Below are 27,952 nucleotides of genomic sequence, written 5' to 3'. Positions count from 1 at the left end.
AGACAAGTGCTACTTTCAAAGTTTCTATTTGTAAGAAGGCAGATACCATAATCAAACACAACCTAAGATTTATTACTTCAAGCTGAAAATTGAATAAAATTACAAATTTCCAGTGCGGGCATTAACCCGAGCAACAAATGCCGTATATATATACCATTAATCAATGTTGAATGGGTACTATGGCTGCTGACAAAAATCATGGCTGCCTTCTTCAACTCTACAGGTTTATATAATCTGAATATCAAGAATTTCTCACATCATTTTTTACATTCCCTACATCTAGAAAGCTAGTCCCACCAATGTTATTATGCTTGCTTCCAGTGGACTCGGATTTATGCCACAGAGGCCCTTTTCGTTTCTGCTGTCTGAAGTACTTACCTAAATCATTGGAGGATTCCCTAGTTCTTTTCGATGTACGTTGGATGTTTGCACATGGAATTTCAGAATTTGGTTCGTTGCAATGGGCTGTGCTACGAATGCTATTGTCAGGATAACTTGTGGCAGGCCGACAGCAGTCCTGCTGCTCATCTTTTGCATCTTCATTATTTCCAATGGAGTTAGCAGCACAAACAGGTGGAGTGTCTTTCCTACCATGGGGACATGGAGATGGAGGTAAAGGTGGGTAAGGGTGGAATGGCATGCCAGGGGCAATTACCCAACTCTCTACACTTTCATCCTTTGGTGCTCCGAACCGCTGCACAATGGGTAATGGAATTCCATATGAGACCGGCAAACGGGAAATTAATCTCGTCTGTGGATGAGCGATGGTCATTTCCGGACACTTCAACTGACAAGTTTTTGGTTGAGGAAAACTAGTGGCAGTTAATGCAGCAGTCGATGAAACCAAAGATGCACTGCAAGGAGATGAGAACCCTGGTGGAGCATCCCCCTGAAACCTGTGCTTTCCATTGACTACATTAACGGCTTCACCTTTGCATAGGATGTCATGACATTCTTTATCCCATCTACTCAACTTGTTCATGTGATTTGATGTCGGTTTACCCAAAATGGTTAATTGGCTATATTCATGTTTCTTTGGTGACCGTGAATCAATTTTCTCTGTTTCTGCCGGCTGATCCCAGCGGCTTTTACGCTTGCGAATTTTGGTGCCATTGGTTTGGCAAACGCCTGTGGGAGATGAGGAACAAATCTCATGGGAAGTATCCAGTGTAGTTTTTTCAACAACGGTAATTGCTTCAGTAGATCTTATGGCCTGCTCCCGCGAATGATTGTGTGAGGCTGAAACCCTGTTACAGTCCAAGTACCTGCAAAACTCCATCCTTCTCTCAACCTTGTCCCTGTAGCTATGTTTTCTCAAGGGTTTTGGAATCCATGTATCTCGAAAATTTCGAGCTATTTCATGGACCTGTAAAGCACGTTTGACTAATTAGATATGAAATTCACACAAGAGAAAGCTATTCAAGAAAAGAGGCATAGTCCATGAATAACAAAATACAGAAGCTATAAGTTCGAAGCCATTGCTCCCTTTGAATATCATCGAAAATTTAGTGAACAAAGAATGCATGTTAAATAAAATTTCAAAAACAAGACAATAATGGAAATATTATACCGTTTTGTCATAGTGCTCTGTGAATGACAGTATTGACTCTAAAAAGCTGCATGAGAAAGTACAGTTTTCAGAAAAGGGAAATAAAAAGGACTGAAAATATGTTCAATAAAACAAACTCAGCCGTATCCTCTAACCTCTCCCTTCCAGCACAGGGAGGACCTCCATTAATACGTTCTACCGTAAGTATCTTCCTCCTTGCTAAGTATTCTAAAACCTGTAAAAGAAGTTGCAAGCTGTAGTCTTGCCATATCTTACATAGAGTTTTGTAATTTATTTTCAAGCTCTCATAAGTGGTACTTGATCATCATAATTTAAAGGCTCCAGATACCGGCATAAGAAAAACTATTTTTTATTGCCCAAAGAAAATGAAATATTCAGATAGAATTATGCTTAAAATTAACTGAAATCACAAAGTTAGTTGATTGATTTCACAAAGTTAGTTAGATATATAAATATCCTAGTTACACTTACAACTCATGCAATCAAATGCAGTAACGGTCTCAAGTTGACTTCTTTAGTTATTCAAGATATAATTGTTGCACAAACCAAAAAGGGAAAAAAAGAATCATACTGATGATGGAAGTTAGAATAAAACACTATGTAAGCAAAACATATTATCTATAAAAATAAATGAATGCTACATGTTCAATGAATCTTATGAGACTTAGGCCATGCTTGGTTGAGTGCACAGAAAAATGGAAAGATAAAACATTGGTAGTGGAGAATAGTGAAAAGATAAATAAATAAATAAAAATTATAATTCCATAGGCCTGGTTGGAAAGATGGAAAAATGGAAAGAAAAGTACTTTTGTTCATCCACCGCTTGGTTAGAGTTGAAAAAAATAATTTTCCACAAGTATGGTTATTAATAATTGACATGACATGCAAATTAACAAGTATGGTTATTAATCACAACAAATTATAATATCATGTCCAGCATCGCACCTTCAAAAGCTTCCGAAGAACCGGAATCTTATTAAAGTCCCTTCGGTATTTCTTCATTATGTTGTGCAGCATCTGCAAACCTGAAAAGCAGAGCAACAGCCATTTATTTGCATGTCAATAAAGATGCGACAATAGCAACAGTTAGGAAACACTACCATTCTTGTCAATTATATCGGTCAGCACCAACCGTGATTTGGTTTTTAAAAGGGCATCAAGAATCATCGAAAGCTCACGAGTGCTGCGCTACAAGAAAACAAGAATCAAATATTGGAAAATTGAAGCATGAACGCAAAATATGGTGTCTTCAAGGCATCCAAACAAAGAGAAACTAAATTGACCTCTGAATTGCTTCACCATTGCAGCTATCCCCAGAAGTTGCTGTGAGAAGCAGAAGCTTCAAGTAACCTTTAGAAGCATCCTGATGAAAATCAAAATGCCTGAGAAACGTAATCAAGTATAAAAATAATAATAATAAAAAGGGAGGGCAGGGGGTGGAATAAGAAGCAAGTTGCATTTCAAGAAAGTCAACCTAACTCCTCATCAAACAAGTAGCATCTCACTATGACTTTTAGAAGATGTCAACGCACTAACCTTTCGTTTTGTTATTCCCCCCTCAGAATCCAGCAATTCATTAAGTTTCTCCTCCACTGCAAGCATCCAAATGCATGTATCAGTACAATATAATACCGCACGGCAATCTCATTCTAACATAAAAGGATTCTTAACCTGCTTCAAAACGGCAAGAACTAGAAGTTTCCGAGAATTTTTTGAGCTTGAAAGAAGGCACTTGAGATTTGTCAGATATCATCCGAACCTTAGTTCCATTCAGAGAATTACTACTAAGTTTCCCCTTCTTATGGGAGCTAGATAAACATGATGCCTTCATCAGAGGGTGTGATTTTGGAGGAACCCGTTTGTCTTCAGCTGTGTTAAACTTTGACTCCTTATTAGCATCAATAAAAACAGAAGGTAATTTGTTGTCTGACATATTTAGAAAGGTATCTAATATATGAATCAAACGTGAGGTTTTCTTCATAGCCTTCTGTTGAATGGTATCATCTTGCTGAACAGGTTCATAGGGAGCTGTCAAAGGGGAAACTTCTTCAGGTTCAATGGGTAACTGGAAATTTCCCTGCAAATCTTCTATTTCAGCTGAAATGTCTAATTTAGAAGAAGCAGAAGCAGAATGGTAAACCGAGCCCTCAGCTTCTGGCATTTTCTCCAATTTTCTCACACCATCAGTTATTACTCTCTCCACAGGTTGCATTTCTGCACCAACGAAGGGACTAGATCTAGAAATAACATTAGCATAACCATTCCAGGTTTCACCATCTTCAAGCATCATAGGTTCAGGAGATTCTACATCAGAATCATCATAAACAATTACTCCCTCACTAAGTGAATCACCACCTATATAACCCCGACAATGAGATGAACCACAATGACATTTTTTGGCAGCAGCTCCAAATACCCTCACATAATTGTAGTCAAATGTAATCTCTTCACCCTGACAAATACAACAAGCTTGTAACATATAAAAAGATGATTTCCATGCATGTAACAGGGAGACAGGAGAAGCATAGAGAGAATTTATGTAGGTATGACATGACAAGATACAATTTCTTCAGATTCACTACATGTGCCCTAGTCTCCAGAAACTCGTCGTATAAACATCAGATTCTGCTTGCTCAAGTTTTGCCTTAAGATTACTCTCTTGGCTCTTGACCCTCCCTTTTTTTGGGTTTACTAACTAAATATCTATCACAAAGGATGCTGCTACCTGGAACTAAATTTTCTGACATTTGAGGATCCGTGAAAGGATGCATTGGAAATCTGCAACATATACTGATCAACTTGATGGTTGTTGAATCAAAACTTTGATTTCTTGGTGCCTTAGAGTACCAATTGAAATCGGTCTCTCCACCAATTCTTCATTTTCCCCCTTTTATGTATTTTTTATTTTTGGTTTTTCCCCTTTTTATTATCCACAAAAAAAAAGGCTCGATGATCGTATGCATTAAGCATGCATTGTCCTCTGGAACAGAGCAGTTTAGCATCAATTTTTTTTCCTAATTTTCTTCACCCAGAATGTAACCAGATGGAGTTCAATCTTAAAAGTTAGGTCCCTCTTCTTCCTCCTGCTTTGACAATATTAGCATCTCAGCAGTTTATTCCTCAATATAAAGGTACTTACTATTTTTCCACCTTCAATCTACCTAAATTTTCAACCTCCTTTATGCTGTTCAATTTCCATGGTTTACTTCCCAAAAAATCACCAAATAAGGATTATAAAATTGTAAGCTCCCTAAATAATTTTCAAAATCTAAAATATATCATTTTGAAGAAATGGAATATAGTAAGCACCAAACACGGTTGTTTTTTATATATATAAAAAAACACTATTGTTTTTAGTAACATGTATGAACCAAACCACAAGTTAATTATGAGATTCGATGTAACAGAACAACATATTATGCAAGCATACCTTCTTTATATCTCTCAATGCAAATAGTCCAATACAAATTTCTCCATTAACCATCCACTGCTCAGAGAAAAGACAAAAATAATGGATACAAAGGTTAACCTTCTTGAAATGAAATGAACATGTTAAAGAAGCATAATTTAAGAAGCAAATTTCAGTAAAACAAGACAACCATGTTCATATTCATGGAACATAGATGTCCAAAAAGTCAAAATAAATCGCAAAATAGTAGGCAATATCAAAGGTGCATAAGTCAGTGGGTGAAAAAGCAAATCAAAGCAGCTAACTTTATTGCAAGCTTAAAATCAATATTTCACATTAATAATTAATATATTAGTAATATCAAGATTTTGAAGCCCAAACTCACCAGAAAAGAATAAAGAAAAAAGTTGATTAGGACACCTAGTAGATTTGGCTAATCAAGTCCAGAAGAAAGTTACAAAGAGTGACCTCTAACATAAACTTGTCCACCAAAATTTTAGTTAGAAAAAGGGTTCCATATAGTGGAGGTATGCTTGGATTACAAAGGTATTAAAGCAGACACTTCACCAAAAGATCCCATCATTCTGCTATTTGTAAGTATTCCATCTAATCTATTTCTATTAGAAAAAACAATCTCATCTTATTAACTGATATGATAACAAAAGGCCCATGGTCACATTTTAAGGATCCCATTTACCTTTTCAGTCCGGCAATTTGGATCACAACTGTGGTTAATGAAGCGCCCCAAATTCCCTTTGACATATGCATCTATTACCTGGAAGAAATGGAAAAAAAATTCCTCGAAAGTGAAACATAGAAGCATAATTGACAGAAAAATCATACAACAGAATGAATTATAATGTTATACAGAAGAAACAAAGAAAATTACGAAAACACATTCAAGATGAATGGATAATTACAAGTCTGCAGCAAACACAGGGCTGAAGGGCAAATAAACGGCAAATTGGAAGCCAAATCTAAAAAAGCAAGTAAGGACCTCACCTTTCTCCAAAGTATGCCCAGTTACAAGAATCATGAAAACAATCTACTAGGTAAATAATAATAACCAACAAAATAATTTTTCTTGATATGTGAACAAACCTGTACTGAGCGTTAAATGATTAACAAAAACAAATAGGCGAGATAGAGTTGAAATTTTTATTCATTTGCAATGGCCTTTTGTGCAATCACAAGCTATTCAATAGCAAATTATATTTGTTAGTACCAAATGCGGAGTCTGGTAGTTAAGGGTGGTTCACATGATGGACATGCAAAAAGCCACTGATAGTTGCCTGTAGGAGAGGTAGGTTCAGGTTGTCCTCTTTGTGGAAAAGGAAAGTCCTTCCTCCATCTAACTACAAGAAAGGTTTTTATACCTCTTGGAACAGGTGTCCATCATAGGGAGAGATGTCTTTCCCTCAAATGTCTTTTATTACGCATGGTGTAGTCTTGTCCACTTGATAAATGGTGAGACAAAGATCGACTTTCTAACAAGGTAGTCAATTCCGTACCGGTGGACATACCGTTTTTCGACTAGTACTGATATATGTACCAGTACCAATATATTTCAGTGTACCGTTTCAGACTTATTGATAATATAATACATTTGTATTTTATATAAATAAGATTCTCCTTATATTTTACAAAAATATATATATTTGGAACTATTTTATTTGCTAAAATTAATTTTAAGTTATGTAGATGGATTTTTAGCCTAATATTTCGGCACTTACTTCTTAAAGCCCAGCCCAATTCTTTCTATATTTTTCTAGGGTTGTCTTAATTTAATTGTGTGGTTTCGTACTTTTGCCATAGCTCCTGCCTTCTCTTCTATTTTGTTTTCCTTCCTCTTATATCCGTGGCAGGTAAGATTGCTGATGCATGGTCATTTTTCATCACAGTTTAAATGAAACATGGTGAGTAACGAGAGCCAACCTCGTCATCTCCAAATCTGAAAAACATAAAGAAAAACAGTTTCTATTTTGGTACTGCCCAGTACCCTAAATTCCAGCAGAATGGACGAAATTGGCCGGAACAAAGTGAAACAACTTGTACCAAATGAATTCTGAAGCAAACAAAACTTTTGGATGTGTCCTGGTTTCTTACCGGAACAGAATATTCCGGCTGGTACGGAATTAACTTCTATGCTTTCTAGCGGGGTCTCTCTCGCAAGTTGGTCACAGCAGGGTTTTTCTAGCGAGGTGTCATGACGGCTAACAGGTTTGACCAAACGATCAGACTGAGCGGGGTTATAGCTGGAGATTCTAACCCTGCGCAGTCAGAGGAACCTCACTTGGTCAAATCTATTGGCGGTTGTGACCACCTTGCCAGGGTGACTTTGCTAGAAAGTCAAACTCTTCATCCCCATCTCACCATTTGTCTAGTGGACAAGACTAAAAGACACTTGAGGGAGAGACACCTGTCCACCTGATCACGTCCAAACATAAGTGCAGGAGGCCCACACCGACTCGGCCTGTAAGCTTTCTATGATGGACACTTGTTCCAAAAGGTATAGAAACCTCTCTTGCAGTTAGATGGAGGAATTTTCTTTTCCAGAAAACGAACAACCTGAACCTATCTCTTACTCCTAAAGGCAATTATCAGCAGCTCTCTGTACATGCACTGTATGAACCACCCAACTACCAGACTCCACATTTTGTATCAACAATATTTAAAAAATAAAATTTAGAGAAAGGTAAATTGTAAACCTCACTGCCATTCAATGTCATGAAATAGAAGTGCCTCTGACCCCTAGAAGCATACTCCTTTTGTCGAGCCTCATAAGCTTGCATATCAAGCACCTGATAAACCAGATAATTGAAACAGCATTGGTAAATATATATATAATAAAAATTTTCTAGAACGTAGAGGTAATGCCATATGCATATTAAACTTCATATACTCCAAATACTCGAACAACAGGGAATAAGCAAACTATAACAAAAAGGTTAATATGGCCTAGACAAAAGTGACCTTCGGCAAATGTGACTTTCACATGCATGAAAAGCACGAGAAGCTTTCAGTTGACTACAAGAGGAATGATTAAATTGCTTGGTCTTTAAATTTGGGAAATCGCTAGCATATAAATAAAAAAAACCAACAGACCATATGATAAGATACAACTTTAAATAATCAACGCATATACTGACTAGATGGACCAAATTATCCTTCCTCCAAAACATGAATACTTAATCCCCACCATTAAGAATGTTTACAAGACAAAGACCTTGACTGCTTAAAACACTGCAGATACCATATCAACTAAATAATGATGCTCAACTCACTAGCCATGACACAGCAGAACATTGCTTTAAACATGCCCCTTTTAACAGTATATTTGGTGATTTGGCCTGCACCACATCATAAGATGTGGAAGCCTCAACAAAATATGACTGGGTTTTCTCAAAATTAAATGTACCATTTGCTTTAACAAATACAAAAATATAATTTTAAATGGCCAAGACTTGAATTTGACAACAATTTCAAAAAGGCAGCTACTTCCTGATCAACAAACATTAAAATAATATAAAGCAAATCTAGATACCTCTCCAACGTATTCAATAAGAAACTGGCCAGCAGAAATACTCTCAAGCATCCTCAGACCAAAACCTTTCCTACCAAATCTGTCCCACATCATCTTTGCATATTTTCGCTTCTGGAACTGTAAAATAGATGTTTGGAATAAAATATCATTCTCTTCAAAAGCTAAAAGGAAAAAAATAAATCCTCTTAGTAACACAGCCACCATAAAAAATGAGTACTACAATTCATTTACTAAAAACAATGGAAGAACCTGTTGATTTGAGCAAAGCTCCCCGCAGGGACAGGTGTCCTGAACACATTCAATGTTCAGCATTCGATTTAGACATTCATCCCCGCAACCAAGGTTACCATCAGGAGGTCGTTTGCAATGGCAAATCATTATCTGCATAAAATTTAACTGAAATGTTGGTTGCAGAAACACAAGCCCAGATGATATAACCACAAAAGTTATCAACCTAATAATGAGAGAATACAATCAGATAATAAAGTCATTTAAGTTCTTTTTTTCCCCGCTTCTATGACAGCCTGTATACCAATATTTCTTACAGTTTGAAAGATGACTCAAGCAAGCAAAGAAAGGTGTCAAAAAGCTTAACAGATAAAGATTGTTTATCCAGGACTTGGAATCAAATTCTAGCTTCACCAAAGATGGGGAAGGGCAGATTATATAATGTACAAAGTCTAACCTTATTTGTGTAGGCCAGACACTAAAATAGAACAGGTGAAGAAGGTATCAAAGTTGTTCAAATACAGAAAATACTCCCCAAGACAACCCACCTAAAGAAGGAAGAATAAGAAACAGAGGAGCCCACCAATCTGGACTGAACACTTCTTCAATAATAAAAAAACTACATTAGAAATCGTGACAAGTTCACTTAGCATCAAAACTTGGGTAAACTGAATATTTAATAACAAATATTTTTCTTTTTTTAAATAAAAAAAAATTTTGGTCACCAAACATGAAAAGTTATGATTTGATCACTAAGGTTTCAGAAATTACCATTAGAAGCTACCCGTAGGTTGACATAGATTGCCAGTCATCTGACATGCCAGCTGCCCAGCCATTAGCTTCTTAATGATTAAGTGACCAAAAAGTTAAAAATTTTGGAACATTAGCAACCAAATTGTCTTTTCATAGTTGAGTGACCAAAATAAAGTATAGGGAAAACTTTAGTTGCTTAATAACAAAGATGAAAATAACCACAATTTACAAAATAAAAGAGCTGAAACAATTAATATGCTAACAGATAAAATCGTTCTGCCCTCACAACCAAGGTAGATGACGCATTTTATTTGAATTGTGACAAACAAATCTTCAAACTGCCGATACTTAATCTTTAGAAGCACCTGCCACTAGTAGAACCAAAATGTTCCATCTTACACTTCTAACTACTTTTATCGAGTTACCAGAGGAAGTCACTGGCCGTTATTAGCATTACAATGATAAGAGATGATTATACTAGCAGGAATGAAGAATCAAGCTACAGATTAAAAAGCATACAAGCATTGAATGAAATCAAGTTAGGTTCAGACCTCATCAATGGTTTGAGTTTTACAGCCACGGTGCAAAAATTTGTTACTATCAATACGCCAAAAATGTGATGGTGGTGGCACTGCAATAAATAGGAAAATGAGTAAGAACTGAATATCAAGAAGGAGGGAGCATGACAAATGATATCATTAACTGGAATAACATTTCTATCTACAGTTAATTCATGCAATTTGGCTATCAAAAGCAACAAATATACCTGTCACACGGTTATTATTGAATCCCTTGTCGAATTCCTTATAGTTTAAACCATCACAACCATCTTCCTCAGCATCTGATACACCCAACTCCGCATTAATATCTGCATTGGATTTCTCTTGAGGGATTGAGCAATCAGCAAATGTTTTATCCATGTTGTCCCCACAGATCCTTCCAAGTAAATGACAGAAAGTTTTAATTAAGACAGATTTTCTCAGAAAAAACAGATAAAAACCACAAAAGCATTAGAAAATAGGTCACAAACATAATAAAAAATTTATAGGAAAAACGATAACTTTTATGTATTTAAATGGCAGTGACAGAAACATGCTAACAGATTTGAAAAATATGAAATGGAAACAAACTTGAAATGGAAAACATATCATACAACATAGCTCATCTGGAAGTGAAAACATTAGTTTAATATGTCACATTTTATGAAGACTAATACATCAAAAGAACACCCCATTGTGTTACTACAAGTTGGTTGAGTATGCTTTTGGCCTAGGTGAAATGCGACAAACCACAAGCTCTATATCTCAATCAGATCTTCTATATAAACATTCTGAAGGGCCCAGGAATCCTAAGAGCATAAAGAAAAATCTATATGATGAACAGTTGAATTAAAACGGATAGGATTAAGTGCCTGTTCCGATACAACTTCCATCCTTAAAACTATAAGAGGTAGTGGAAAATCCTAAGAGAGGATCGATTACGTTACATCCATTCCATCAAAATGGCCCAAAGGTAAAATCTAACTGCAAATAGAGCAGACCTCTACAAACAGTGATGGATAAATAAAGCATATTATTCCAAACAACTTCCACATTTCTTTTCAAAAGAAAAAGGGAAGAAGAATGCATTCATCATATGTTAAAAGCATCCTGATTTTAAAATGAGTATATCATGGCTTAAAGTTCTTGCATTTATCTTACATATAAGCAGTAACATGCAACAGTCAGAATTTTGAGTGTGAAACTTATGGTGGCAAGAATCTAAAAGATTACTGTATTGCACCTCAGAAAAATGTATATATATTTACCAAGCATTTTCCATAAATTCACTAAACTAAGGAAGCAAGATCCAGTTTTAATTTCATAGATATCAGAAATAAGTTGAGAAAAGTATAAATTGAGTGATTAAAATGTGCAAGATCCATAGATAAATAACCAATTTGATCATTGCAGTTCATAAAATCTGTGGATTAAAAAATGAACAGGTGATGCATACTACACCTGATATGTGTTGTCACCAAGTGATTGACTAGTCAATCATTTAAAAGCCAACAGAACAAACATGGAAAACACTTACTGAATAACAATTTTCATACAAATTGCATTCTAAGATAATAAAGTGTTCTATGCATGGATAATATACCAACGGCATGCCTCATCAATTGAATTTAGAAGTATAACTGGTATTCTCCGCCATTTATGACAATCATCACAACACACCCAAGCATTATCAGGCTGTCTGTGCTGCTTGATGACATCTGATACCGAGTCAATATTAGTCATGTAAGCAGATGCACTGCTGTTGCCAGCATCTGAGTTCTCAAAATCATCTGAAATGTGATTTCCTGCAGCATCAATCATAAAATTAATTAAAACAAACACCAATTTCTTCTATTACAACTTTATCCCATCAGCAAGATATAAGAAAATAAAAAACTAAAATCTGAAAAGATTAAAGAGATAACGGTAACAACAATAACATAGAAGGGAAGAAACAGTATACATCCTTATAGTTCCAGTACCTGTTAGTGGATGCTTTCCTCCTCTGGTTACAATCTCTTGATTAGAGCCTTTCTCCTTTACTTTGATCTTACTGACAGACTTCAACTCATCTCCCCACTGCTTACAAGCATTTCCTTTCCTGCTACCTGCTGAATCAGAAACTTTGGACCTTTCCTTTCTCACTCCCTGAGATTTTGAACTTTTGGAAAGTTGATTCAGTGTGTATTTAGTGGAAGACAAATTCTTAAATTTCTTTGTTTCGGGAACATGATGACTACAACATGCTTTAGCATCCATATTAATATCCATTTTCATGGCCTCTTCAGAAACTCCGAGCCCATTTCCTCTAGAAGAATTTGCACCAGCGGAAGAACTAATAGCCTTGTTAGAGATAAATTCATTATCTCTTGTTTTTGTTCTACCTCTGCAATTATTGGATGACTTAGCTTTCCTTAAGCAGACTGTACGAGGAGATCTATGATTATCCTTCTTTCCCTTCTTGCTAACCATACTACTCTTAACACCTCCAGGAGAAGCAAGAAAACCAGAATTATTCAGAACAGGGTCATGCAACTCTTCTTGATGTATTAAGCCAACTTGGGCGTCAGGAATTGAATTGATTACTACGGAATCTGGTGAAGTTCCAAAACCTGAATACTTGTTATCTATTGCTCTTCCAGATGATTCAGCCAGTGCATTTGGCTTACTGACAAGGTAATCACCTAAAGCATCTTCAGCATACTTTTTAAGATATTCAGCACTTCCTGAAACATTGTTTGTTAGTTTTAAATCCATAAAAGAAGCATCTAAGCATGTTTTCACCTTTTCTTGGTCCTCCTTGTTCAGAAACTGCCTTTCAATACCCAGTTCCCCTACTTTATCTTCAGCAACATTGGCTAATTTTGGAAATTGTAGACCTGTTCCCTTTCCATAAATACTAAAAGAAGTGTCAACAGAAACCGGCAGATTAACAACTTCTGCAACCACACTATTCAGATTACTTGGTCCAACTCCCTTGCCCACTTTAATCCTAAAGCGCAAGCAACTGGTTGAAGATTTACTTAGCCCACCTGACCCTTTTATGCTTTGACCAGACTGATCTTTGCAACTTTTCCTGCTTCCTTGGCCATCCCTACCATTGGATGGTTTTTGATTCTGCACTTCATTAAACTCAGGGTCATCACATGGCTCAAGAAATTGTGTAATATTACTGAACAACCCCTGGATGGAAGAACGACCAGGTCTGGATGAACAGCTTCTCTTCCTTCTTGAAGCTCTAAAATGAAGTTCAATACTTTCAGGTGGCTGTTGCAGCTTGTTCCTGCAGTTCCTAGTTTTTGCATTAGTCTTTTGACTAGACTTACCTTTTCGGCCGCCCCTTCTAGAAGAGGAAGATTCTGTAGGATGATGTTTAATTTCTGAAACACAATCAGCCTTGACAACAACCTTCCCTTCATTTTGCCTTTGTCCACAAAAGTCAATTGAACTGCTAGAATTAAGTGCAGCATAAGCACCATTTGTCAGACAATCAGGTGGATCCAACCTTCCAGACAAACCATTTTCAACAATATCAAATGGATGACAAGACAAAGGAACTAGTTTATCACAAAGAGAGTTTTCACTGAGCTCAAAAGAATCCCCTGCATTCATTATTTCACTTGAAGTCTCAACTTTTGCACCTGCAGCAATGTCAGTCCTCTCCTCGGAAACCTTTGCAACACTATCTCCTGATAGAACGATAAAATTCTTATTGTCAATTTGTGCATTCTGCTTTGTGCACAATGATTCAGCCCTATGTAATGTCTCAAATGAACTTACACAACACTTTGAAGCCAATAACTTACTATATGTATCACCAATACTTTTAGCTTCTACAGCTTTATTAAAACTTTCCAATGAGAGATCTCTGCTACTCATATCATCTTTCTGGTTCAGCCAGTCACAACTACTTACTGAATCACCTGACCCTTGTAAACTGGAAAGTGTCTGGGCACAACATATAGCTGATATCTCACTGCTCGTAACAGATTTTATCATGGATGAAGCACAATTTTTCCCATCAAGAAGAGGACCTCTGACAATGTTGTTATCATTCTGGCCATTTTGTTGGGCACAGCCACTCCTGCAACCGGCAATGGCTATTGATTCCAAAGTCAAGTTACTATCCTTAACAGATTGAATTCTGTTGTAAATTTCAGTATCAATCTCTGTACCACTGCTCAAACAAGCAGAATATTCATCCTGAGACAAGCCTGAGGATCCATTAATGGCAGTTGGAACATATTTACCTGAAAATAATCTGTTTTCCAAGCACAACTGATCATTTTCTGAATTATGAACATCAATTTTACCTGGACTTACATTCAAACAAGCCACGTGATCGTCAATCCTAGCACCCAACAATTCCTTTAAACCAGAACAATCTACATTTTCACAATGATTTTCATATGAATAGTCTGCACTGTCACCATTGCTTTCACCCCGGTTTTCTTCCAAATAAACCACAGTATCATCATACCTATTTCCAGTAGAATCCCCACTAGAATCACTGATAATGCAATCCCGTGGCTCAGGAACAAGGTTTTCCATTGACTCGGAGCATGAATGTTGCTCTGCAGAAGCAACTACACTCAAAGGTTCGTTAACCAATGCCGTACTCTCGCACAAACACATCTCAGTTCTTCCCAAACAAATTATCAACAAAGCAGCAAACTCATTGCTTCAACCTAAATAATAAAAGAACAAAAAAATAACGCCAATAATAAAATCAAGTATATCCCCCTCACCAAAACAATGCACCCCCCCCCCAAGTTCACCGCCAAAGAATCCCTGCCTATTTTCCCCTTACCAAAACATTCCCAGTAAGAACTTTATAAAAGGTTTTTAAATATAACCTTCTCGAAGCGCGCTTTCTCTGAGGAGAAACCAGAAAAACCCTAGAATCCCTTTCTCTGCGTAATGCAAAAACCCTTAATCTCAGAATCAGAATATATAACAGGAATGCAGACAGAAAGACACAAGTGAAAAAGGGGAAAAACTGAGAATACAATGTAATAGTTAACCGTTGAAGAAAAATAAAATTAAGGAAACGCAAAAAAAAAAAAAAAAAAACCTATTATAGTAAAGAAGAGAGGAGACGAAGCAGGCCGTTGAAGAAGAAAATCTCGCATTCTTTTTAGAGAGAATAAGAGGGAATTCGGTGGCGCCGCGAAGTGCTTATTTATATTCCTTTTTTGGGCTTTTGGATAAACAGTATGCTTTAAAAAATAAACCATAAAGCCAACGAACAACGTAATGAGAAGTGACTTGTGTTTTAAAAATTAGGGTTTGAATTTTTGTGATTATTGTCTTCCAAAAAATAAATTGTAAAAATATACTATGAATCAAAACGGAAGTTATCAGTTTTTTAATAGATAAATAATGGGTAATTTATTAAAAAGGCTTAATAATAAATTTAGTCACTAACATTTACATATTTTATCGTAATAGCTCTAATTGTATTTTGATTTTTTTGTCATCAATATTTGTTCTTTTTTCATGTTTCAATCTTTCATATGTTTATTTACTGAGATTTTTCTCTGAGTTAATTTTTTAGATAATTACGCTTATTTTCTTCAAATTAAGAGTTTTTAATTTAATGTTTTATTTATTTATTTTGTTATTTTCCACGTGCAATTACCTTATTAGGTTATCCAAGTAATAAGTTATATCTCATTAAAATATTTCACATATGAAATTTCATATCATCCTGTTAACTTTTTAATGGTATTTTCATTAAATATGTTAGAAAAACAGATTGAAAAAAATAAATAAATTTTGATGGCCAAAAAGTTTAAAATACAATTAATGCCATTTTGACAAAACATGTAGACTTTAGTGGCCAAATTTGCATTAAACCTATTAAAAACACTTGAACTATTATACAATGTTTTATTTTTTAATTAAATTAAATTAATACGTGATTTTACGTATTTAATATTTAATTAAAATTTTCAATATTATATTTTTAATTGCAATAATCGATGTAGAATAATATTTCTTGTTTGAATTATATAATTAAAATATATTAATTTATCAATTTAATTATTATAATAGGAAAATTTTCAAATGTATTTTTAATGTATTCAACCTACAATTAGTTTTACTTTATGTCATTGATGCAAAATAATATTATTCAAAATAGTAACATAATAAACTCTATTCAAGCAATAACTACATTTTACATCAATAAAATTAACACATATTTTTAAAATTTTAAAATTAGCACAACTTTTTTACATCAAAATCTTTTAATTAATAATTATATTTAAATTTTATAATTATAATTATAATTATCATAATTTTTCCTATACTTTATGCTTAGAGTTTCATTTAAATATTAACTCTATTTTTAAATTAGCACAAACTTTATAACTAATAATTGTCAATGGAATTATAATTATTTTAAATGTATTCTTATCGAACTTCTATTAAATTGTAATTATTTTTAAATATATTATTATCGCAACTTCTATTTTACTACAATTTTTATTTTAAATATAAATCTAATAAAATGATGGAAAATAAAGAGTATTTTAAATAAGTTCAAATTTTTTTAAACTCGTACTTTTTTATATATTATAAAATTATAGATTATAGATAAACCCTATTTTATTATTTTATCATAAAAGCCTTAATTTTAATTAAAATAAAAAATGTTTTCATTATTTAAACCAATTTGTATTTAATGTTTATGTGAATCTAATTAGAATAATTTATTAAATAAAAATAAAATATGTTAAAATTTTTAAAATTTATTATCTATGTTTATTATAAAATTTCTTATCGAATTTGTGTCATATATTAACCAATTATCAACTCGGTTAAAAAACTAATATATCACTTCTTTTAAATGATAATTAATATTATTATAATTATATTTTTGTCTTTTCGAATTTTTATACAATCTTTAAATAAGCAATTAAAAATCATACGGTGTTTAATTATATTTATATGCAAGTTCTTTACAACTCCACCAATGATCATTGTTGAATAAATTTTAAAAGAAAATATCTATTGCATAAGATGTTTTATTTTACTCACATTGTAGATGTGACATATTCTAGTATCGTAATATACTTGATCAAACAAAAATTTTTGCATACGTGTGCATTAAAATTTAGGTAAAAATTTGCTATTAGTCATTGTATCGTGTAAGTTGTGAATTTAATATTTATATTTTAATTTGATTAATTTTAGTCCATTCAATTCTAAAATTTCAATCCTAACTCAAATTGTAACAATTAAATCAGTTAGTTAAATTCGCTATTAATATTGTATTATTCGTAAAGTTGTAGTCTTAAATGTTCTCCAATTTGATCATGTTCATAGTTCTTGTACTTTTGAATTTCAAATTTTGTATATTGACAAAATGATAGCAATAAAACTCATTAATTAGCGCATTTTCTGTTTGTAATGAATGAGAACAAAAAGATGACATGATAATACACAAGAAAGATTTAATAAAAGAAAAACATATAATTACTAAATACTTAATAAAAATATTTATAAATTTACAAAATAAAATTAACAGGTAAACTACAAAAATAGTCACTTATGTATGGTTTAAATTATGTTTTGCTCACTTAACTTTAATTTATTACAAAATAGTCACTAATGTTACCGATTCATTGAACTGCTACTATTTCTTAGGTGTAACGACAATGACGTGACACGTTAAATTACTATTTTAAATGAAAAATTAGGTTAATTTGCATAAATAGTCATTATATATTTCCTTTTGAGCAAAATAATTCATTTTATTTTATTTTTCTTTCCAAAAAGATTATAGAAGGATATGAAATAAACTTGATTTATTGATCAATATTATTGTATTTTATGATTTCAAATAACAAAATTGATAATCGTCCATAATTCTGCCAATCACTTACCTTTGTTTCGTTCTCTTTATTTTTTTTGTTGTTGCAATAATCAAAAACTCTAGCCTCAATCTCTCTAGGTACAATTCTCTTGTGTCATCTCATATTGTCTTTGCCATTTTTCATTGCCCAGCACCAAGGTTGTTGGAATCAAATTGGATCAATAGGTCAGACCAGTTGTATTGGTCGGAGATCGGTTCGAAAAGTGATTTTAAATCGATTAAATCAGGAATCGATACGAATCGATGATATGACCGATTTAACTATCGGTCCGGTTTAAAAAAAAACACTACTCATTAAGGTAGTTTTTTTTCCCTACATAACCTAAGTTGTTTTACATAAGTAAATGGTTTCCCATAATTCAATAGATCTTGGGTTTTGTTGTTGTTGATGATTTCATTCTTTTTTTCTAAAGCTCTGCTATTATTGGTTTCAAAAAGTATAGATTTGTTGATCTGTTTTGGTTTTGGCATAGATGTTTTATACGTGAACTAAAAATATTTATTTTGTTTTTTTATCCATAAAGAAATGTGAAAATACACTAGTTGGAATTTTGGATTAATTTGCGAAGTTTCAGTTGAAATTTTAGATGTATTTCCTGAACATTTTTTTAAGAATTGAAATAAGCAAATTATTGTTTTAGTTCCGTAATCAATTGAAAATTACATCCCAGGAATTTACTCGTTTCCCAAGTTCATGATTGGGTATTCATGTTAAAAATATATTAAAAGTAAAATACTGATTAAAATAAGTTTATCTCATTTAGTTGTCAAATCTTTTGTGAAGGAAAAAATAAAGAAAGAGAAAGAGAGAAATAAAAAAAGAAAAGAAAAGAGGAAATGGAAAGAAAAATAGAAGTTGAAAGAAAATAAAAGAAAAATAATTAAAATAGTGACATTACATCATTGACAACAGATAACATCTCAATGATCAAAATGTTACAAATTAATAACATTAGTGACCATTTTGTAACAAACTGAAGTTCACTGATCATACATAAATTACTATTTTTGTAGTTTACCTAGAATGATATGGGTGAATCTAGATAAGTTTAAATTAGTCATTTATAGATATGGACAAATTTTGATAAAATTTGATACCTATATTTCGAGTTGGGTAGAGCCTAAGCTGTATAGTACTAATACCATACATGAGTGTAACACTACCGGATTACAGGATGTTACATTCAATTTTGTAGTATACATACATTCACACATGTAATCAAGTGTTAATCATTCGAATTATGTTAACAATCATATTTAGGTATTATATGAACTTACATAAACTCAAACAAAAAATAAATATAATCAAAATTTATATTAATATAATATATTTATCAATGATGTTGGATGTAAAAGTAGTAAATTTTTAATACCAAAATTTAAAATTCAAAATTCAAAATCCAAAATGAAATTTGTTTTCCTATAAATTGAATTGGAGCCCATAGAAATTGTGAGCTGACGGGATGAAGATCTGTTGGGCAAAAAATAGAAGGAATGTTTGAGTTGGCATCTAAAAAGAAAATCAGCGCTTGAAGTTTGAACCAGAACGAAAAGCCAATAATATCACTTCAAAAAATCTAAAAAGACAAAAAGATCTCTAACGTTTTCCACTTTGGGTAGTATCCAACAATACTTCATATATTCCCTTGTTGTCCACAAAAAATTCTTTGATAAACAGATATACCATTGCCGACTTTAATTATAATTTTTCCCTATGGTGGAATGTCTTACGTGTGCCACATGGCTGTCTTCGACATTGAAAGGTTATCTCCGGTGACCGGACTTTCATCGTCCTTCATCTTCCATAGAAAGAGCAAAGTCTTCGGGTTTGGGTTCGGATTCGGGTTGAAGCGGAAAGTAGCGATAAGGAAATGGCCGAAGCTTAAAGCGAAGGCGGAGTTATCCAAGTCTTTCTCTGTCAATCTGGGTTTGGATTCCCAGGTTTTTTTCTTCTTATTTTCTCTCACTTAATTATTTTTCACTTTCCTCTCACTTTGTTTTCTTTTTTTTTTTTCTGCCTTGATTTTATGTTAGTTTCAAGTGTATTTTGTTATTGAAACAAATATTACTCGGTTGAAATGACTGGCATAGTCTTAGGGCTGGTGTTTTCTAATTTGTTGGAAATACTCTGATTTTGATTTGTATAGACATTGCAATTGCTCCCTGCTTTTAGTTTAAGAAACTTAAGGGCAATATGTTCTATATGAGCTTCGATTCCTGGTTCCAGTTTTGTTCTATAGATTATTTGTTTATGCAATTTCTCAAATTTAAGATTTTTATGATAGTTCATGCTTCATACCTGCTTAAAGTAGGAAAGCCTGGCTATTTCTATGGCAACTAGTTGATGCAATGGACTGCGTCTGCATTTAAGTATTGTCTGCTTTGGAGAAGACTGTCCTCACGGTTTTGCCATTTGAGAAAAAGTGTCTCATGAGAGGAAGGTGGTTTTTTGCTTTATGTAGCCATAGTCTAATCCTTAGCTAGTTGACGTAGGATAGTTCCCTCCCTCCTTTATGTAAGAAGCTTGGCAATATCTGAATGAGCTGAATGTGGGTTCCTGTTTTGTTGTATGAAGTATTGTTTGTGCAATATCTCAGTTTTAGACTGTGTATAATAGTTCATACCTCTTCTAAGTAAGAAAAGCCTAGTCATTCCTATTGCTGCTAACATGGTGTGATTTTTTACTTTCACTGAATTAGCTGATTATGATCCTTGTCATCGTTTCTGTTAAAATACGCACTGATAAATTTGTTCCTGAATATGCCATTAAGGTCTATTTGGTATGAATAAAAGAGCTGGAAGTAGCTTTAAAAAAGGAAGAAAGGTCTCTTGATTCTCTCAAGCATTTTGCTAAACTCATGCTGGATTAAATACAGTGATTATTTATATTCTGTTCTGACATCCAGTCCATGTCCTCCAGTGAATTAACCACATTCTTTATGCATATCTGCGGAGCACAATGAAACAGCAACAATAATTGGTCAATATTATCCTTCTCTAAGCTTTTTTAATGCCTTGTCTCCATCTTTTTTGTTTATCCTTGATGTCCATTTAACAGTCTATGTTTGGGGTTCATGGCTGCCCCTCCCAACAATGTCATCTCCAAGGTCCTTGGGAGTGCAATGTGCCTTACCATTGCATCCAACGTTTGTTGGTGCCTTGTTTCTGTCTTTTGATGCCAATAATTTGTATCAATACATTTGAGTTACATTGCTGCTCTTCCCCCCCCCCCCCTCTTCCTTAATTGTAGACTGGTTTTGTTAGCTTTGTTTAATGTCTATTTTCCATAGAGAAGAAATTGGATTCTCTTTTCTTGCATCATCTGACACTGCTTTATTTGGATTAGAAGACTGCCCAGTCTCATGATGTATCACAATTACGGTGGATTGGTCCAGTTCCTGGGGATATTGCAGAAGTTGAGGCTTATTGTAGAATATTTAGAGCAGCTGAAAGGCTCCATACCGCTTTGATGGAGACTCTATGCAATCCACTAACAGGCGAATGTAGTGTTTCATATGATTTCACACCAGAGGAAAAACCAGTGGCAGAGGATAAGATTGTGTCTGTGCTTGGTTGCATGCTATCTCTTTTGAACAAAGGAAGAGAAGATGTTCTTTCTGGAAGAGTTTCAGTTATGAATACTTTTCGCATGGCAGATCTGCGTGTTATGGAGGATAAGCTTCCACCACTTGCTCTTTTCAGGAGTGAGATGAAGAGGTGTTGTGAGAGCTTACATGTCGCTCTTGAGAACTATTTGACACCTGATGATTTTCGAAGTCTGCATGTTTGGAGGAAGTTGCAAAGGTTGAAGAATGCTTGTTACGATTTGGGTTTTCCACGCAAGGATAACCATCCATGCCATACATTGTTCGCCAACTGGCAATCTGTTTGTTGGTCCACCTCTAAAGAAGAGGTAGAGTCAAAAGATTGTGAAATAGAATTTTGGAGGGGTGGTCAAGTGACAGAGGAAGGTCTGAAGTGGTTGATTGACAGAGGATTTAAAACCATTGTTGATCTAAGAGCTGAGACTGTAAAGGACAACTTTTATCAATCAGCCTTGGATGATGCTATTTTATCTGGGAAAGTTGAATTGGTGAAAATTCCGGTGGAGGTTGGAACGGCACCTTCCATGGAGCAGGTTGAGAAGTTTGCGTCTTTGGTTTCAGATTGCAACAAAAAACCAGTCTATCTCCATAGTAAGGAAGGAGTATGGAGAACTTCTGCAATGGTCTCCAGATGGCAGCAGTACATGACTCGCTTTGCATCTGTTTCAAATCAGTCAGCAAGTCCAAGTGATGCATTGCCACTGGATGCAAATGGATCAGGGACACTTCGGCCATCTTCTAGTAAAGAAGAAAAGTTCAAGTTACAAGAGACAAATAAGCTATTGCAAGAAAGTTCAATTTTGATTTGTAGTTCTAATGGGGAACATCTAAAAGGAGCCTTCTCAGACAGCGAAAAAGAAGATCACAGAATTGGTGAGGCCAACATTGACCCTGTTCCCAGCCAAGTTATGACATCTGGGGAAGCAGTTGATAATGAGAATGGAGCAAAGATTAACATCTATGAGAATGCCAATCCTCTACAGGCTCAGTTTCCTCCTTGCAATGTTTTCTCTAGAAAAGAAATGTCCAAGTTTCTAAGGAGTAAAAAGATCTCTCCTCCAATGCATTTTAACCCTCAGCTCAAAAGATTGGAGATCCAGCCTGTTTCAGGAGAGATTTCTATTGGAGGAACATGGGGAAGTGAGGTGGTTCCTGCTAATACCAAATCAGGGCTTGTAGAGACTGAAAGTTCAAATGGAGTATTTAGTGCTAAAAATCAAGCTCAAGAGAATAAGAACCTTGCTGCTGCCAATGAGAAACGCATGAATGGAACTAGTTATGCTTCTAGTAGCCTAAATGTGAATGGATTTGTTGAAGGTGAGAGATATTCCATGACTGAAACCAAGGTCGCAACTTTAGACGGGAGTTCCGATGGGCATGTTACATCTAACTCTTTTAGCAAGATCCAGAAGAGCAATGGAAATGCCTCCTCCTATTCAAGCGATGATGAATTGGTGTCAATTCAGGGAAATATGTGTGCTTCTGCAACTGGTGTTGTAAGAGTGCAGTCAAGAAAGAAAGCAGAGATGTTTTTAGTGCGGACAGATGGGTTCTCTTGTGCCAGGGAAAAGGTGACTGAATCTTCCTTGGCCTTCACTCATCCTAGCACCCAACAACAGATGCTTATGTGGAAGTCTACACCAAAGACTGTATTACTGTTAAAGAAGCTGGGACCTGAACTGATGAAAGAAGCTAAAGAGGTACCATATGAAGAATTTGTTTGTTAATGCGAATAAATACCTCCTTGCACTTTGAAAAGTAACTATTAGAGTATTTCTATGTTAGTCAGTTCTAATTTCTATTGGTTTGTGCATGCATAATCTGAAACCGGAATGACACTGGGATCAGACTTATAGATTCCGTGGATGTTGATGGGACTGAATGTAGACACTTGTAACCTTGATTTTTTGCATGCTTGAATTGTTCCAACTATTAGGGTACTATTTGAATTGGTTTCAGTTTTCAATCCTCTTAGTATTGTTGTTTTTGTTTCTTATACAAGTATTCAATCATATTATTTAAATGGTTTCAGTATTTTTCATTGGAATTTTTGAGAAGACATAGATGGAGGTAGAGTGGGGAATTGGTATGTTAAACTTGTGATATGTTGAGGGTAAGTTGTGGATAATAACAGGTGGTTGACAAAGGATCATGTTGTTAGGAAGTCAATGTAAGGCATAATAAGTAACATCTTCAAAATCTAACTTGAGCAATGATAGTTTCTTGAACTGGCAGTTGCAAATGCATTCCATTTTTTTCTGCAGTTGATACGGTTCTTTGTTTGGTATGTGGCAGTTGTAACTGCATTTTTGTGTTTGATGCTCAGGTTGCTTCTTTCTTGTATTATCAAGAGAAAATGAATGTCCTTGTTGAACCTGAGGTCCATGACATATTTGCTAGAATCCCTGGGTTTGGATTTGTTCAAACCTTTTATACTCAAGATACCAGGTAGCACTATGATTTAATGTGCAATAGAGTTGATAATCTAGTATTCCTCAAACTTCAGTTAGAATCTTACTTATTGTATGCTCTCATGACAGTGATCTCCATGAGAGGGTTGATTTTGTGGCATGCTTGGGTGGCGATGGGGTTATATTGCATGCATCAAATTTATTTAGAGGTGCTGTACCACCTGTTGTATCATTTAATCTTGGATCTCTTGGATTCCTCACTTCCCACACTGTAAGTTGCCCAGTTATGTGATCTTTGTTACTGGATATTGAGTTTCCTCATGATTTTTTATATGTTCAATACTTTCTAACTATTTATTACTATAGTTTGAAGACTACAGGCAAGACTTGAAACAGGTTATCCATGGTAATAACACGGCAGAAGGTGTTTACATAACTCTTAGAATGCGCCTACGGTGTGAGATTTTTCGAAATGGTAAAGCAGTTCCAGGGAAAATATTTGATGTCCTAAATGAAGTCGTTGTTGATCGGGGTTCTAATCCATACCTTTCTAAGATTGAATGTTATGAACATGACCGACTAATAACGAAGGTTAGTTAATTATTTTCCATGAAAAGATAAAGAAAGAAAATTTTAGCCTGAATTATAGTTTTTTTTTAAATTTTTTTTATGCTTTAGTTGTTAAAATATACGATCTTAAATAAGTTTGTAGGTGGCCAATCTTTTATGACCTTCTGACGCTTTCATTTAACTAAAAATCAGAAATTTGCCTGCGCTTAGCTGCAGAGCAAATTTTTATTTATGCTTTTTAACTTCTATATATTTTATTCTTTTTCATCACAAAATTAATAGTTGATTGATATTTATTGTATTTTATTATGTGCGTATTTGAATGCAATGCTTTTATTCTAATTTTATTTAATAAAATGTCTTTTCCCCATATTTTTCTTAGTGTTGATAGTTTACTTTTTAATTGGATTTTAATAATATTTTGTTCTTTATATATATATTTTTGGTAATTTTGTATTTTTTATACTGATTTCTTTTCTCTTTTTTAGATAACATTTGAAGATGGCTGGCAGCCAATTACGCTTAATTGAGGCTGTAAAATAATATAAATCTGTTTTAATATGATTTATTTTACTGATTTTGTGACAACTGTTTTCACTAATTGAATCCCCCCCCCCTTCTGGTCAAAAGAGGGATTAGTTGGATGCAAAATGGCAGCCATTTGTGGCCCTAATTGAGGCCTTAAAATATACAAATGCTTCGTTCTAATATAATGTCATTGATATGCCTCTAGGTGCAAGGTGATGGAGTCATAGTAGCTACTCCTACAGGGAGTACTGCTTATTCTACAGCTGCCGGAGGTTCCATGGTAGGTTGTCCTTTCAAGTTTCAGAGATACACGTGAGGTTTATTTTATATAACACCATTTTTGGTATCACTGGTTATCCTGTAAGTAACAAGATACTGTTGTTGATGCAGGTTCATCCAAATGTTCCTTGCATGCTTTTCACACCTATCTGCCCACATTCCCTCTCATTTAGACCTGTTATACTTCCAGATTCTGCAAGGCTTGAATTGAAGGTAAATGCGCTTATAGTTTATTTTATAATTTTTTCCCCCAAAATGAGAACAAAGTAGAATTCTTTTATGCTTTGGTTTAAACTACTGTACATTTTTTGCTTTAAGCGGTCAAACTAGGTTAACATTCTATTTTTTTCAATTGAATGTTGTTTATCATTTTGCATATTAGAAAAGATTCATTACTTCTTTTTGTCGTGCATGATGGCTCAATGCTTGTCAAAAGATGTTAACATGGGAAGAACAATTTTAAGTTCGGTCTGTTGATCCTCTTAGTTTGTCAGCATATTATCTACATTATATAGGTGTGGGTATGATAATGTATGTCCATTGGCATTGGAGTCCACACTTCTAAACTTCATGTGAAAGGTTTGTTTTGTTTTCAAGAATTTGACGTTATCCAGTCTTTGCTATATTATTTAAGGATTCCTCTATTGCTATTCCTAGCCCTGGTTAAACTTGTTAGTTTTCATTGGCATATGAGAATAAGATCATTTCTTTTGCACGAGCTTAGAGCACTTGTTGCTAAACAAGGCATAAAAAATGTATGACTTTGCCACTTCTCGTCTCAGTTTTCTTTAACAATAACATCACGATATCTGCATTTGAAGGAAATTTCTTAGCCAAGTTATGTGTATTATATAAAGCACTGAGACACAATTTTGTTGTGGTTTCACAGATACCTGATGACGCTAGGAGTAATGCTTGGGTTTCTTTTGATGGGAAAAGAAGGCAGCAACTCTCGCGAGGACATTCTGTCAGAATATCCATGAGCCAGCACCCCCTTCCAACTGTCAATAAATGCGATCAAACTGGTGATTGGTTCCACAGTTTGATTCGTTGCCTCAACTGGAACGAGCGAATGGATCAAAAAGCCCTGTAAGGTCCTCAGACATGGGAAAGTAAGTTTCTTCGTCCTCTAACATATGATAAAGGTTAATGTAAATTGCTGTACAGATTTAAATTGGAAAGAGTAGTAAGTTTAACAGACAAAGAGTGACATTTTATTCATTACCACGATAGGCTTCACCATGAAAGTAAAGTTTGTCAATTTACAAAGAGTGACATTTTAGTCATGATACAGCTTTAAAGTAAATAAAAAGATCTAATATTTATTTTTTGTTGAAGGATCTAATCATTGTGTGTTTTGTTTCGGCTAGTTACATGCATTTTTTTTCCTTGTAGTTTTTCTATTGTGTATTTTTGCAACTAAATGAAGGAATGGTACAAAACTTTGTTACTCCAACTTAGGTAAGAGTTTGGGACACGGGTGTGTATGACATTGATATTTCAATTTGCCCAAGCAGAATCTCATATTGGCTATATAGGGTTAATGTAGATTTTAGTACTTGAATTTGGCATGTAAATCGATCATCCAACTCCCCTTTTTAGGAAACCCATTGCTCCTTCAATCGGTTGCTTCTCCTCCTCAGCTCTAGACTTTGCGATTACCAAGCAACCTCAACTCAAAATAAATCTAATGCTTTCTTCAACTCCATCTTTTAGCAGGTCTCTTTTTTTTTGTTTGTTTGTAATTCCATGCTTGACAGCATAAGAATAGGAAAGGGGAAAGCTTTTGACGAACAGGAAAATTTTGGGTAAAATTTTTGCTTTGATTTAAGGGCTTTTGCTTTGAAATATTTTGGGTAAAAAAAATTGCTTAAATTTTTTACTTTAATATAAGGACTTTTGCCTTTGAATGATTCTTGGTAAAATCAATACTTGAGATTTTCTTTTTCCCCTCCAAAAGAATTTACGAATTTATTATTATGGGATTTCATTTGTATGGCTCTTCATTAGTTACAAAGCCAGAAATCATGTTCAAAAGGATTTTTGCTTTATTGAAAGAATCCAGCCTTAGGTTTACTTTTTATAGGCCCCATATGGCTTAGTATTCAAAGTTGATATTTATAGGCTTAAACAGGTCTCCAAATTATATAGTTTGCTTCACTTAGGTACTAAATTTTTTAATAGAAGTGGTGTTTAAATGATCAATTTGCTTCATTTTATCTCAAAACAAGATATCAACTAATAATAACATGACATGTGGCATGTTCAGATGTACTTATTTGACCTCATACAATATAGTTTAAATTCTGCTATTAGTTTTTTACAATGTTTAAGTGCGAATTTAGTTTTGCACATTAATTTGATTATTTTTATTCTTTGTATTTTTTAATTTAGAAATCTCAGTCATGATTAAAAATAACTGTTAACTTTGTTAAGGTATGTTATTTCAAAACATGATACAACAAACATACTATCACATGAGTAATGTCATATCGGTTTGTTATCTTCACATATTACTAAAAAAATCAATTAATGGATGTATCGATTATCATTTGCGTTAAAATAGAAATTTCAAAATTGAAAAGTATACGGACTAAAATAATTTAACGGGAGAACATGAACTAAATTTACAAA

At 34.1% G+C, this 27,952-nt stretch overlaps 2 protein-coding genes across 3 annotated transcripts; one reads left to right on the top strand and one right to left on the bottom strand.

The window, feature by feature from the left end:
• Positions 1–48: 48 nt before the first annotated feature.
• Positions 49–15,260, bottom strand: LOC105769705 (histone-lysine N-methyltransferase ASHH2). Its single transcript, XM_012590516.2, has 19 exons — positions 15,118–15,260; positions 14,900–14,956; positions 12,026–14,731; positions 11,647–11,848; positions 10,271–10,440; positions 10,056–10,135; positions 8,773–8,904; positions 8,524–8,640; positions 7,688–7,780; positions 5,677–5,754; positions 5,001–5,057; positions 3,242–4,022; positions 3,107–3,162; positions 2,854–2,933; positions 2,671–2,753; positions 2,516–2,595; positions 1,705–1,784; positions 1,571–1,616; positions 49–1,366 (listed from the first exon to the last, which is right to left on the bottom strand). Exons 3-19 carry the CDS (start codon positions 14,676–14,678, stop codon positions 242–244), a joined length of 5,913 nt encoding a protein of 1,970 aa, XP_012445970.1. The 5' UTR covers positions 14,679–14,731; positions 14,900–14,956; positions 15,118–15,260; the 3' UTR covers positions 49–241.
• Positions 15,261–19,390: 4,130 nt separating this feature from the next.
• Positions 19,391–26,663, top strand: LOC105769703 (NAD kinase 2, chloroplastic). Of its 2 annotated transcripts, none has more exons than XM_012590512.2 (8): positions 19,391–19,866; positions 21,272–23,230; positions 23,857–23,978; positions 24,071–24,212; positions 24,308–24,532; positions 25,245–25,319; positions 25,430–25,531; positions 26,208–26,663. In XM_012590512.2, exons 1-8 carry the CDS (start codon positions 19,648–19,650, stop codon positions 26,409–26,411), a joined length of 3,048 nt encoding a protein of 1,015 aa, XP_012445966.1. In that variant the 5' UTR covers positions 19,391–19,647; the 3' UTR covers positions 26,412–26,663. The 2 variants fall into 2 exon arrangements, with proteins under 2 accessions (XP_012445966.1, XP_012445968.1); XM_012590514.2 differs by having other exon boundaries at positions 19,392–19,866; positions 21,275–23,230.
• The last annotated feature ends 1,289 nt before the right edge of the window (positions 26,664–27,952 follow it).

This window comes from Gossypium raimondii, chromosome 5, assembly GCF_025698545.1.
Source record: "Gossypium raimondii isolate GPD5lz chromosome 5, ASM2569854v1, whole genome shotgun sequence".
Taxonomy (NCBI): Eukaryota; Viridiplantae; Streptophyta; class Magnoliopsida; order Malvales; family Malvaceae; genus Gossypium; species Gossypium raimondii.
Note: the sequence above shows the minus strand (reverse complement) of the source record. Positions and strands in the feature narration are given on the sequence as shown.